General features: G+C 35.8%; 3 protein-coding genes and 1 non-coding gene across 12 annotated transcripts; 3 read left to right on the top strand and 1 right to left on the bottom strand.

Moving 5' to 3' along the window:
- Positions 1-2,804: 2,804 nt before the first annotated feature.
- LOC113702687 (protein yippee-like At4g27745) lies at positions 2,805-4,559 on the top strand. 8 transcript variants are annotated; one of them, XM_027223811.2, is made up of 4 exons: positions 2,805-2,985; positions 3,362-3,429; positions 3,582-3,698; positions 4,213-4,559. In XM_027223811.2, the coding sequence occupies exons 3-4, from the start codon at positions 3,606-3,608 to the stop codon at positions 4,438-4,440; spliced, it is 321 nt and encodes a 106-aa protein (XP_027079612.1). In that variant the 5' UTR covers positions 2,805-2,985; positions 3,362-3,429; positions 3,582-3,605; the 3' UTR covers positions 4,441-4,559. The 8 variants fall into 8 exon arrangements, with proteins under 8 accessions (XP_027079612.1, XP_027079608.1, XP_027079613.1 ...); XM_027223807.2 differs by having other exon boundaries at positions 3,570-3,698; XM_027223812.2 differs by having other exon boundaries at positions 3,362-3,434.
- A 1,245-nt stretch (positions 4,560-5,804) lies between these two features.
- On the bottom strand, positions 5,805-9,867 carry LOC113703860 (serine/threonine-protein kinase WNK8). 2 transcript variants are annotated; one of them, XM_027225343.2, is made up of 7 exons: positions 9,225-9,867; positions 8,233-8,270; positions 7,856-8,083; positions 7,553-7,773; positions 7,322-7,479; positions 6,782-7,175; positions 5,805-6,692 (listed from the first exon to the last, which is right to left on the bottom strand). In XM_027225343.2, the coding sequence occupies exons 1-7, from the start codon at positions 9,333-9,335 to the stop codon at positions 5,962-5,964; spliced, it is 1,881 nt and encodes a 626-aa protein (XP_027081144.1). In that variant the 5' UTR covers positions 9,336-9,867; the 3' UTR covers positions 5,805-5,961. The 2 variants fall into 2 exon arrangements, with proteins under 2 accessions (XP_027081144.1, XP_027081145.1); XM_027225344.2 differs by lacking the exon at positions 8,233-8,270.
- Positions 9,868-10,799: 932 nt separating this feature from the next.
- Positions 10,800-10,873, top strand: TRNAV-AAC (transfer RNA valine (anticodon AAC)). The gene has a single exon. It is a non-coding gene; the product is annotated as a tRNA-Val (tRNA).
- Positions 10,874-11,935: 1,062 nt separating this feature from the next.
- Positions 11,936-14,068, top strand: LOC113703716 (protein LEAD-SENSITIVE 1-like). Its single transcript, XM_027225170.2, has 2 exons — positions 11,936-12,206; positions 13,139-14,068. Exons 1-2 carry the CDS (start codon positions 12,113-12,115, stop codon positions 13,894-13,896), a joined length of 852 nt encoding a protein of 283 aa, XP_027080971.1. The 5' UTR covers positions 11,936-12,112; the 3' UTR covers positions 13,897-14,068.
- Positions 14,069-14,129: the final 61 nt, after the last annotated feature.

The raw sequence follows: 14,129 nt of genomic DNA, 5'->3' as shown, positions 1-14,129 counted from the left end.
GAATATTGGAAACTGGTCTCCTTCAATGCATGGGGTTTAGGGTATGAAAGCAACTTGCCAAGGATCCTGAGAGGGGAGGATGTAGGGTTTTTTGTTTACAAGGAAAAACAAACATTTTTATTAATACTCCTCCGTCCCACTTTGATAGTCCTGTTTCTTTTTTCACACAGTTTAAGAAAAAGTAGTTAACTTTGTTGGAAAAGTAAATTTAAATTGCTATTTTTCTAAAATACCCTCACATTAAATATGGTACAACTTTATGAGAACTTGAATTGATAGTAAAAAAAGAATCAACTCTCATTAAATGGGGTAAGTTTATAGTAACAACTACTTACATTGAATAAGGGTATTTTAAGAAAATTAAAATACAACTACATTCTTCAATTGGAAAGTGGACTACAATTTGGAACAGATGAAAAAGGAATACAGGACTATCAAAGTGGGACGGAGGGAGTATATTATTGGATGACCCGAAGGGCCATTTTATTAATACTAAGAAATTACAAAAGTTGTAGCCTTAACAGCCAAATTATGAGCCAAATTGACTGTTGATCTGCTAACTTTGACAAAAATAATTTTAGCAAAAAAATTGGTAAAATGCACGAGACATCTCGTAAAAATTGGTAAAATTGGAAGTGTTTCTGGAAATTAATGTGTGTTCTTCCTGCTCAGGTATCATGCTATCAAAGACTAGTTCAGTAAACATGGGTTGACTCTTCAATTATTGCCTTGAAGCCTTCAAGATGGGGTTTTTTTTTTTTTTTTTTTTTTTTTTTTTTGGGAATGAATCCTGGTTCCATTATGGGGGGGCCTTGTTTTGAAGGAGCGTTTCGTTCTAGTTACATTGATTGATTCTAGTGAATGGATTTGACGATCTGTTTATCTCATAAAAGTGCTTATCAGAAAGCTGTTACAGTGAAATTTTCTTAAAATCAAAAGATCTGAACAATAAACCCAAGATTATGGTATTTACGGGCTCATATTGTGCAAATAGGTCTCAGACGAATGGATGTAGTTTTTAATTTCTAACGAAAATTTTGAAGGGACAAGAACAAATTTTAAAGGAAACTGTCCAACGTATTTGGATTTTTTCAGAAGTGAAAGCTTTGGAAGCATCAATTTTTGGGCCATCCTCCCGGTACCACATATCCGCCATTGCTGGGCAATATTACTGGTAAACTTCTCGTTTCCTTCAACAGCATATCACAAAATCTTGGGAGCAATGAATTTTGATCATCCGACAGACAGGCACACATACGCCTGTTGGCCCAAGCAATAATGGTTCAAAAATCATTAAGCTGCACAAGATAAGCTGCAAGATTAGAAAAGGCATCTCCCAAAGCACAAAAACGCTCGAGTATCACCTTCCTCCTCCCCTTAAACTTAAAGAAAGAAAGGGGACAAACACACACACACACACACACACAAAATTATTTTTTGCTCTGTACTTTCTACCCCTTAACAGTGACAATTGAATATCACGTTCTTAAATTTTAAAAAAAAAACACACACACACACACACAATTATGTCGCTTTTTAATTATGATTATTCTCAAATAAAGAGGGAGCTCATGGTTCGCTCGAATGATGTCTTCAGCTTTTACACGAAGAAGACAGGCAAAAAGAAGACTGGAGCCTTGACGAGGAGGCAATGGCATGTGAAGTAACCTTTTGAGAACAAATTTTGACCATTTAAAGTTGGAGCAAATGATCTTTATTTTTATCAAGCTGTAAACCTTTTTCTTTTTTGTTTATTTAGATATACAAGCAAGTATGTGCAACTGCAAAAATAAATATGTATCCGGATATTTGAAGGATTGAGGAATGAATCACATAATTGATCAATACTTGATCTGAAAGCATTTGATGCTTCGAATTCATCATCTCGTCGTATTCCGGCTTATCTCAACAATTTTATGTTTCCATTGAATTTGGCACCCTTCTGTTTTAAGGTTAGGAGTTCCACTAATTAGGCAAAGTATTGTAAGTAACTTTTTCTAATTTAGTAGCTTATTTTTACGGTTTGTATGTTAGTATTCCTACTATTTCCATCATTTTGCATAGTTAGTGTTGGTTAAAACGAAAATTGAGGAGTTTCGGGTAGCGACAATTGCCACATTAACTGATAAGGTCGAAAGATAAACCAAACTATTTAATCTTCGAACTTGATTCGAGCTCGTCTGAGTTTGATTCGACAATTGGTCAAGTCAAATTCGAACAAAATTTTATATTCGATATCTTTTAATCTCGATAAAAAAGCTTGTTCAAGTTCGATTCGAAAATAAACAAACTAAATTTGAACAAGTTTCAAACTGGTTAAAAAAAATTAAAAGATTGAACATTAGAACGTTCGATTTAATTACACTCGTTTGAATCCCTGGTTGCTAAAAGGTCAAGATTAGTCCAAAATAAATTATAAAGCTCACATTACATTACATTATGTATATCGTTACTAATACTATACGTGGGATCTAAAAAAATTTGTTTTTTGCTTACCTTACATTCAAAGTGATTTACATTCCAAAAAATTGAGCGTATATTTTATTTTGTTGAATTGAGCGAAACATTTCTGCTTGAACTGCCTTCCCTAAAATGAGTGTTATACTACTGTAATCTTGTATATTTATTTATTTTTTAAAAAAAAATTGACTTTGTCAACTCAGCTAACCTTGAGTTTGATAAGCATATACACATGATTTATATTAAGAATTTTTTTTTTACCGTTGTAATTTTTTTTTTGGGGTCTAATTTCATCAAGTCCTAACAAATTACAGGTACTATATATATTATTTCTGTGGCGCAACTTGTCATCTTCTAATCAAAGAGCTCACCAAACTCCGACAGACCTCAACAGTTCCCAAACCCTCTGAAAACCTCCGCCCCTAACTTCTTCCTCCTCTTTACGCTTAACTTCTCCTTCTCTCTCACGTACGATCCCCCCACAAATTTCAACTGATCCCCGCATAATCATTCCACAATGGTCAGGTTAGATCAAAATTGCATTTATTTCCTTAATTACATGAAGAAACCGAACAAAAAGAGGGAGGAAAGGACCAGCATCTGTTAAAACTCGTAGCTGAAGTTCTTGATTTTCTTATTGAAACTTCTTTTAGCTAATGACTTAGTGTTTGCAATTGGGTTTTTCTGTTTATTGTTTGGGTTGTATATTTTTATCAAATATTTCTTGTTTAAACATGTGATTCTGTCGCTATCACTTTCTTCTTGTATTGTCTTTTTTCACTTCTTAATAGCTAATTGTATGTTTTTACTCAATTCATCATGATTGGCTTTTCCTTTGATTGCAATCTAGGTATTGATCACCGTGTTGAGCTGCTGTTTCTTGTTTGACTGTTGTTAGCAGATATCCAGTCAAAGAATTTTGGTTAAAGGTATAGGATTTGGAAGGCTCGCTTGAATTTTGGCAGAAATGTGAGGTCCTTTCTCGCTTGCCTTCCTTCATACTATTGTTGTTATGCATTTCTATGCAAGTTTTGATTTTTATACGTCAGTTTTTTGCTAGCTTGTTTCATTGTTTCCATTGTTTTAGCCATGATGATCTTGATTTACAGCTGCTTCTTTAGTGTCGGTGTTGATCTTGCTCGTCAATGGCTGAGTTGATGGGGCCAAGATTGTACAGTTGCTGTAATTGTAGAAATCAAGTTGCACTTCATGATGATGTCATTTCCAAAGCATTTCAGGTCAATTTTTATCTTTTCGGTGAAATAACTATTGTGTGGACACTAAAAAAAATTTGATCTTCAATCTATTTATTGGGGGTGTTTGAGATTGCTTTATTCAGTAGGGTAGTTTCAGTAAGAGGAACATTCAAATTGAGTATTGGATGCTTACACTTCAGAGGCTGCTCTAAAAACTCCTCTATGCAGTTCTTTTGAAACAAATTTTAGATGCAAAGAGATTTCTGTGCATTTGTAACCTAAAATTGGTGATCAGAAGTCATTCTAAGAAATGATTTGGGGCATTCACACAGTTGCCCAAGAATATGCTTCTTGAATCGAATTCAAATTACAATTCAACTCAAACAAGATAGCTGTCATGATATTTGGCTTTGTTCCTTTGAAATTGTAGCTTCAATCTATACTTCGTTGATCAATGGAAAGATTCAAGTATGACTGTATTGGGAGATGTAAATTATTAGTTAAAGGATATCTCTTGGTATTTGTCCTATAATATTGCTGGCTATTTATGAAATAGGGAAGAAATGGTCGAGCCTTTCTATTCTCCCATGCAATGAATGTTGTTGTGGGGCCTAAAGAGGATAGGCAGCTTATGACCGGCCTCCACACAGTCGCTGATGTCTATTGTAATGATTGCCGTGAGGTGCTGGGTTGGAAATATGAACGAGCTTATGAAGAAACACAGAAGTACAAGGAAGGGAAGTTTATACTTGAAAAGTCAAAAATTGTGAAGGAAAACTGGTAGTGCAGGTTAGCGATTGTCCTCTGTACGAAATATGGGCGCAAGTTTGATAATGGTTGCATATATGTATCGAACAATTTCTCATCAATTCAAAGTGTTGATTCATTGTTTGTTGCTGTGGATATCTTCTGGATTTCCTCTGGACTATTTTGGAGATCATGGGATTCGTACATAAATACGTCATATTCAATATCTCTATCTTTGTGCTCCCTTGATTAGTTGAAATAATAAACTTGTATCCTCCCTTTCAATGGGAAAGCCAGATTTAGTTCATTCTATGGTGATATTCCAAATTTGCATTCTATGCCATGATCATTTCTGTCTTAGCACCTTTCATCTTCCATAATCATAGACTTCTGGCAAAGAGAGTTGTTCAGCCTGGAAATTTTACTTTAAAAATGAGAATTCTACTGCCTCAGATAAAGTTATTCTCATTCGCTAATAGCTAATAGCTGTCTTCGAATTTGCCTAGTAACAGCAAGAATGAAATTTGATGGTCAGGCCCAAACACCCAATACAGATCATCTTCATGGAATGACCCCCTAGAGTTTTTACATCTTAGCATAGGACATATTCTCTCTGTCTGCTGTATTTATACACTTGTCCTGGAGAAGTGGTGAAAACTGGAGATAATAGGAGTGTGTGAATGTAATTTTGTCTTGTTACTAATCAGCTAACTCTTAGATGAGATAATGTCTCAAGTTGAGACAACCTAATGTAGAAGTGTGTAGAGTTGGCAACGAATTGAATCAAGGCATGCCCAAGAGTTGGCAGGCACAGGTTTCAGTTTTGTGGGTCTATTCAAAGCTCTGGCTCCCGTTCTTGAATCCTCAGTAGTAAGTTGCTTCTTTTGCATTATAATATATTGGTCTTAAAAAGCCAAGCATCACAGGATCTCTATCAAGATTGAACTGTTATGGTTAGAGATAAGTTTAATTCTTTCAATTTTGACATGACTCAAAGTCACAGCCGATCACTCTTAATTTGTTTCCTTTTCGGGGGAATTGTTGAAATAAGAACCATTTTGTTGAACCAAACTCGAATATTGAACTAATTTCAGGTTTCACTGAAAATGACAGAAATCATTCCAGTGTTCTCAATTCATGTGCATTGGCTCCTGTTTCTCAGTACCATGGTTGCAAACGTCTTGAGAACGAACAAGTTGCAAATATACGGAGAATCACTCTTGAAAATAAAAGGAGACACCAAAAACAGAGCATGTTTTATTGATCAGATAGATTCCCAGAAGTTTCAGGAAAAGGGAGTTGTTTTTATTTTAATGCCCAAAAACAAAATGTACATAATGCTGTACAAACACAAAAGAAACAAACCCAAAAATGAAAAATAAAGATGTTGCAAAGAAACAATTTCCAAAACAAGCATTTTTTTTTTATTATTTACAAACACATTTGATCCCAGCCAGATTTCTTTATCTGCCTGAAAAGAATTGTTCTCATTTGTTCAAAGAAGAAACTAAATGCCCATAAAACAGAAATAAAAAAAAAAACCTACAAGTAATATACATCAAGAAACAGGCATCCTCTTGCTTGTGACCCACCTCTTCTTAGCATTTGCCAGTGCCTCCTCTCTCATCCTTAAAAGTTCATGGCAACACTGGTCGTATTGAACAGCTATTGCATTGAGTTCTAGCTTCAGCTCTAAGCATTGATCTTTTTCTGAGTCTTTTTCATTCAGAGGCGCAGAAGAAAAACTGAAGCACAAATCGTTAGATATTGCACTGCTAGAACCAACAATTGACAACCCTGATTTCTTTGTACATTCACTCATCACAGACTCACTGATATTACCGTCGTAAACCTCAGCGCCATATTTCTTGCAAACAATGCCTAAGTCAGAACTGCACAAAGAATTAGAAAATCCTTGATCGTGCTTTGATAACTTCTCAACTGACTCTTCAGCATCATGTCTGTCAACAAAAATGAATTCGGTAAAAGCATGCGGTTCATTTAAATCATGGCAGGGCATACTATTCGATCCCCGTTCTATGCTGTAGCTTGTTAAGAGGTGACCATTTTGACATATGCCAGACTTCTTGTTTAAGTCGCCTACTCCAGCCAAACTTTCAAATGACGGTTTCCAGTCGGGAACCATTTCTAAAATTAAACAGTCAATCAACTCCGCTATGAGAAAGACATCGTCACTCAATAAACCAAGCTGTTCAACCATCTCGCCAGCTATTGAAATCGCAGTATCAGCATCCAGATAGAACATAAAGTGGATATTCCTTACCCGCCCTGTTGAAAACAAACAAAAGCTTAACTTTTTGGAATAGAGTATTGCTTTTAAGAAGTATTGATACCTTGGCAACAGCTGAGTTCCTCACCATGAAAGTCAGCAATGCGCAATGTCAATGATATGGAACAACTATCACGAATTTCCCCTCGCAATCTAAATTCATTTCTGGTGTTGTATCTGTGCAACATTACGTTATGGGTTTCAATGGTGCTTTCTCCACAGGCATCATATGACACATTTCTGTATGTAGGTTCTATATCCATAGAAAGAGAATCAGCCTTGCAAAAGTTCATTGCTTTGGATGTAATACTAAGCGGTTGCACAAGATTGCACAGTAACTCCTTTGAACTTTCAGATGAAAGAAACGGATCTTTCAAGAGCTCTGCTGCATTCAACCTCTGACCTGCTGGGAGCAAACATTTTTCTATGAGCTGCTTTGCTTGGGGGTCCTTAACATTACCAAGCGCAGCTGGCTTTATCCCCTGGAGCAAAACATATTAGCCTACATTAAAAGAACGATTTAACAAAATATCAAAGATGTGCATGAAGCTACTCCTAGGTTAAAAACACAGAAAAAATTTAAATTATACACATTACATGGAGAAACTTGGCAATTTGGTTAACTTACTGAAGTGACCTTTTTATAGATTTGAGCTTGATTTTTGCATTCACCGTATGGATATTCACAGGTTATCATCTCCAACAAACACATGCCAAAAGAATAGATGTCAACAAGTTGATTATACTCCTCTTCATAGAGCTCAGGAGCCATAAATTCAGGAGTGCCTAGAAGAAAAAGCATTAAAATACTATACTTGCATCACAGTTGCAACATTGTTAATGCAAGTGAAAAGATTACCAATAACACTTCGCACAGTACGCTGCTGCATCATTGTTGCTAAGCCTAAATCTCCAATTTTAACTTCTCCATGATTTCCATTAACAAAGATATTGTCACACTTCAAATCTCTATGAATGATCGGTGGGTCATGATTGTGGAGATAGTGTAAGCCTTGCAGTATCTGTCTAGCCCAGTTCTTAATAGCCTTCAGCTCGACATTTCTGTGCTTCTTGCGGTACCTAAGTTCCCGTAATGAAGCAAATGAATTAGAGAACAAGAAGAAAACTGAGGTTTATATGGGAAAAGAACAACAGTACTCACTGCCTCAAACTTCCTGAAGTGAACAACTCAGTAATCATGTTTATTGTTTTGTTCTCATCATCAACCCAAGAGGTATATAACTTCATGATGTTCTCATGTTTCAATGTTCTCAACAGGTGAACCTCAGAATATAATCTTCGAAGATTTTCTGAAGACTGCAATGCGTCGTCAATGCTTACTTGGTTCCACGCAATTTCAATTCCATCTACTTCATCAAACCCCTTATAACTAGAAAGCAGAAGGAATCCAAAAAAAAAGAAAAAAATCATTTGCAACAGCATGTGGACGTTGAAATTGGTCAAACTGAAACTAAGATCACATCCATAAACTGAGTAATCTGCAAACAAACAGACAGCAGATAGGTCTAGGAACCATACACAATCTTGAATGCTCCTCTCCCCAAGATTTCATTATACTGAAGAAGAAAAACAAAGAAACATGGTGATGGAGTTGCTAAATCAAAAAATAGTAGCTAAAGACGTAACTTAAAAGAACAACACCATGAGAACCAGCAAGTATTTGAGCTACTATAAGATAAGCACAACAAAAATTTGAAGTTAATACAACACCATAGAGCATGCAAGTGCTAGCACTTACATCCTCTACCATCAAATACATTTAAAGTTGAGTTTAATGTACTGAAGCACAACTTTGTAAAAGGACCTAGGCCTTGTTTGTGTTGACAAGATACCAGGTGTAAGTTAGCTAGACCTCTAACGATCTCTGCACCCATACAGGCACAGACCACTCACCAAAAAAAGGGTGAAGAATGAGCTGAGCTAAATCACAAGCACAAATTTTTATAGGATAAACTCTTAACATTCTTGGTTGCTCAAAATTTCCTTCTCGGCAGTAAAGTTTACACAATCAAACTCCATGAGCCTAAAATGAATTCAAAGTACGCATACAAGACATCAACAAGGAAAATCAGTCTTCCTTAGCGATTCGCCTACTTAAACAGAGGCTTCGTTCGATTCTCTATCAGAATTGGAACTGGATTCCAACAGGAAATGTATATGATTCACTACAAGCTACAAGATTCCTAAAGAATATGATTAAAATTCCAACTTTCACAGATAAAATAAGCAGCCTTAAACTAGTCAGAAGAAAAAATAATGTAAAATTAAAGAAAATCCATAAACTTAAGATGAATATGTTGATGGTGTCAAGTTCCGACACCTGTAGCTCAATAATCCATAGATCCACCAAAATGTTTCAATAAGACGAGTAAAATGGAAATCACTCTAGCAAAAAATTAACATCAGGATTAAACACCAAACGAAGCAATTAAACATTCAAGAAAAAGAAATAGTTGCAAAAAAAAAAGTTCTATGTAGCTGAAATTGACACAGAAAAACCCGAACCGTACCCGAATATATCGTTTATCGGGGGAAACTTCTAAAATAATATCATTCTCACTGGCCTCCAACTTCAGCTTAGCATTTGGCGCTGACAAAAACGAACCTGCCCTAGAATTCATCTCCGTAACAAACCCAATCTACCTTTCCCAAAATCTCTCTCCTTTTGATTTTTTGAAAAGAAAAAAACCAACAACTGAGGAGGAAAGAAAAAATTAAGAACTACAAGAAATCAAAGACGAGGACGACGATGTTCAGAAAATGCCTCGCAGGCAGCTGAAAATGAATCAACGGCAGATACGAAACGATCCGAACATCCATGAAAATTGATTTGCAACGCTGTTAGATTGAAATTCCAAATCGCAATTCGTCCAATTATCCTTGCCATTTTCCAGAAAAGAATTTATGTTTCATATAGCTATCTATTGAGGTATTTATAGCTGAAGGACTGATGGAAAAAGGGCTAAATGAGAGACCTTTTGGGGCACAAATTAGGGCTAAATGACCCTAAAACTTGAGCCCCTGAAATGAAGGAGAGAAAGAGAGAGTGATTGAGGAAAAGACGACCGAAAATAGAAGAGAATTTTGGAGAAGAAATATAAAGTCCCTGAAAATGAAAACGAATTTGTCCAGTGTTAGGATTCTTTTGGAAATAAATTGTGGGGTTATCTCCCTTTTGGGTTAAAGGCTTTTTTAAAAAAAAAAAAAAAAAAAGAGGACAGGTGATCTTTCTTTTTACTCTTTCCATGTGAAGATAATTAATAATATGTAAATAATTAATGGGTTTGGACAGCTCAGTTCCGGTTTGAATTGCCATTTTTAGTAGTTTTCATAAGAAAAATATATATACTATATCGCATGCAAGGTAAAATGATATTTGAAAATATATGTTTATAAAAAATATAAAATTTTTTCAATGAAAAATCACAACCTATTTGCTCGAATAATATTCCGGTCATGTCATACGTACATTTTTTAAATTATATTTTTATATTTTAAATCATCTCTTTATTTTATATATATCATATATCATCGTAAAAAGTCTCCGGTGCCAGCCAGCCGGGGGTTCAGGGCCAGGCATTGAATTTTAGATCCGATTGGGGTGATGGTCCATTATGGAATGCTTCTAGTGGTTAAGAAAATGGAATGGAATTAGCTCTTTAATTTTCCTCTTTCTTTGATTTGACAAAAAATAGCAGTAGCATATAGTATAATGCCTAGAATTTTTGCTACCATTACACACTTGCTTCTCATACATGATACAACAACTGAATTCTTTACTCCTAATGATTTTTCCAAAATTCTGATGTCGATATATAATATATAATATTTAACTAGGAAAACTTGTAAGTTTCAAATTGTAACATGCCCAAACAATACTTAGTAGGCCATTCTATTATATTGCATTCGGGATACTAATAATTAATATTAGCAAATGAGTACTATAAAAAGTATAAACACTTAACTGGAGACGTACTTCCTCTTTAGGTTATGAAAGAAACAGGTGAAGCTTGAACTCAACTTGGTGTTAAAAACCCTCATTCGCCGCGGTGGAACTAGAATTGTCCGTAGTACCTTGCCATCGAGGTGTCGTGGTGTAGTTGGTTATCACGTCAGTCTAACACACTGAAGGTCTCCGGTTCAAGTCCGGGCGACGCCATACAATTGCAAAAACACCATTTTTACCATTTTACCTTTTTCTCCCCATGTATTTTTTACCATAGTACTAGCAACTTTTTTTTACCAAGTATTTCATTAAGAAATTATCTAGTCGGAGCCTTATTATTATCAGAGTTTATATCAGCAATGTTTTAGTTTAGGTAAGGTTTTACTAATTTTCAACAAAAAAGAAATTTACATATTACTCCCCATTTAGAAATGTTTTAGTTAAGTTAAAATTGTAGTAATTTTATTGGATTCAAATTATATTAGTTTTATTATATAGCCTTTTTTTTTTTTACCACACTAGTGCCCTTTTTTTCCAAGTATTTTATTAGGAAATTATCCAGTCTACAAATATGAGTCTTCTTATTGTCATAGTTTTTATGTTAGCAGTGTTTTCATTAAGTTAAGACTTTAGAAATTTTTAAAAATAGAAATTTCATATTATTATTTAGAAATGTTATAGTTAAGATTTTAGTAATTTTATTGAATTTTGGTTATCGTAGTTTTATTATATAGGAAATTTGTGATTATAAAATTTGTTTACTAAGTCATACATAATCTATAACAGCAGTCATTGAAAAGAGTGAAATTTTGAAAGTATTATCAGTGTTATTGATATTATATTACTAATACTATTATTATGATCTCTCCTACGTACGTACATGTGTAAATTGTCTCCCCATATATATTAGATTTATAAAATTTATCCCATATATTTTTTCCATTTTTGGTGAAATTTTTTGGGTTCTGCAAATTTCATAGCGAGTTTGTGAGTTTAGGACAGAAAGGAAAGGATGATGAGAAAACTTAAATTCTGAGAGAAGAAGTAATTCTAATGTTGTTTGAGAGTTTTGGAAAGAAATGGAATGATTTTGGATAAATATATCAATAAAATTTCATTCAATAGTTTTGTGAGGATAAAATGGATAATTTAAAAAAGTTTTGTAAGCTTCCGTCAGTTTTCCTTTGCTTTCTGCCCGTTTTGGTCAGCAAAAAAGTTTGCACTGTAGCATCGCTTGACATTCTTTAAAATCCGTTCGTTTCTTTTCTTTTCCGTCTCACTTGGAGGTCCCAAACGTAGGAAAATCCACCTTTCTCTTCCTTCTTTTCGATTCCGTTGGAATCTGAACTCCCAAACTAGCTAATGTCCGTCTCTCAGAATTCCTGGCCTTCTTTTTTGGGGTCTCTTTGATCCATCTATTGGTTTAAGTTCAAAACAGAAATCAACTCCGAGATGGGTTTTCTCTCACACAAGGTAGAAAGAAGCGACATTGAAGCTGGTGACCACATCTATACTTGGAAAACCGGGTTTAGTTACTCTCACCATGGTAATTGTATTCCGCTCTCCTTTTCCACTTTCAATCACCATTGTCATCAATATATATACGTTATTAATTTTCTTTTTTCCCCCGTCTTCTCGACGTTATTGCCGGCTTTCCACGGCATTGAGTAGTAGCTCTTTTCTTCCATGCGACGACTCGATATTTTGTCCCCTCTCTTATTGGAAATTTAACAAAAAGGACAAGTCTTCGTCGAATATAAGATCCATATGGTTGACAGAAAGAGGATTTGCAGTTTCAAGTTGTTACGTACGATCTGAAACAAGATGGGGGAACAGATACTTAAATTAACTAGTACTAGTGTAGTGCAACATCACTTGTAATTAGCCGTTTTCTCTACGTCACTTGTAGAGATTCTAAAGGAATTTTTATGGCCTCAGTCTGCTGTAAACTTATTGGCTTCGAAGGGTGTTTGTTAGATCTGTGTGGTAATTATACACTGTTTTATGATTGTGGATTTCTCTTTTCGTATTCCTTGTCGTTTGAGAACTGCCCCACTGTCTTCTGATGGTATTGCTGACCTGTGCGATTCATGCAGTACTGAACACGCAGACATGAATACTGCCGTCCACTGAAACCACATATAGGTGCAGGTAATTAGACTATCCAGGACATGCGTCCGCCAGTACCCTTGGTTGCAGATTAGGGCTCGGAACAGCCATTCTGTCTGAGATCCTCCTTCAACATTTATATTGCTATTTATCAAAATGCATATGTTTGCCTTGCTTTTGATAATCTTCCTATCAATGCACCATCATTCCTATGCGTATCTCTAAAGGTGTACACTTGTTGAACTTGTGTGACCTCTACTTGTGTTGGTACTTTTTCCATTTGCTGGTTAAACACTAGTCTATCTTCAGAATTCATCAATTGTATATTATTATTAGTGGATCCTTTATCTCCCATTCGCTATTTTGCAGGCATCTACCTTGGTGGAAACAAAGTCGTCCATTTCACTCGTGAAGAAAATAAAGTCTCAACTGGTGGTTTCTCCATCAGCTTTTCAAGTACAGGTGAAGTGTCTTCTCTGTACTCTGCTCCGCGTGCAAAAGAGCTGCCAGCCTGTCTACATATGCCGGACTGTGGATTTCGTCAACCTCAAAGTGGGGTTGTTCTTTCTTGCTTGGATTGCTTCCTTGGTGGCGGATCATTGTGTCGCTTTGAGTACGGAATCAGCCCACTTATTTTTGTTGTGAAACTTCGAGGTGGCACATGTACGGTAGCAGACTCTGATGCACCGAAAACAGTGATTCACAGGGCCATGTTTCTCCTTCATAATGGATTTGGAAGCTACAACTTGTTTGAGAATAACTGCGAGGATTTTGCTCTATACTGTAAAACAGGTCTTCTCATTCATGACCAAACAGCTCCTGGAAGGAGTGGTCAGGTGTCTGGTGTCGTGTGTGCTCCGCTGGCAGCTGTTCTTTCTTCACCACTTAGGTGGTTCATGTCTAGCCCGATCAGCATAGCAGCAGCTGGAGCTGGATTATACTGTTTGAGCCGATATGCTACGGATATTGGGGTGAGAACTGATGTCATCAAAGCGGAAGTAGAGGATATGGTTTTGTTCCATGGCATCATCGAAGGCCCAAATAAACCTACTAATCATGTTAAATCCCATAAACGGCCCCATGAGTCTGATCAATCGGATTTTCCTGCTTCTAAGAGGCAATGCTAGTGATAACGCGTTGAGAGCAGTAACTCAAAAACCCTTTCGAACGACCGGGACATAGAATGCCTTATCCTCTGTTTTATAGTACCGGCATGTTAGAAAGATGAAAGATTTAAGTCTGTTGTTTATTTCGAGAAGCTTTATTTAGCCTGGCAACAACTTGCTTTTGCTTTCTTGCTTCTTTCTTCTCAACGTTCAGAACATGGAACGCAGAATTATTGGTTAGAAGTGTCGAAAAT

This window comes from Coffea arabica, chromosome 8e (assembly GCF_036785885.1).
Source record: "Coffea arabica cultivar ET-39 chromosome 8e, Coffea Arabica ET-39 HiFi, whole genome shotgun sequence".
In the NCBI taxonomy this organism is placed as follows: Eukaryota; Viridiplantae; Streptophyta; class Magnoliopsida; order Gentianales; family Rubiaceae; genus Coffea; species Coffea arabica.
Note: the sequence above shows the minus strand (reverse complement) of the source record. Positions and strands in the feature narration are given on the sequence as shown.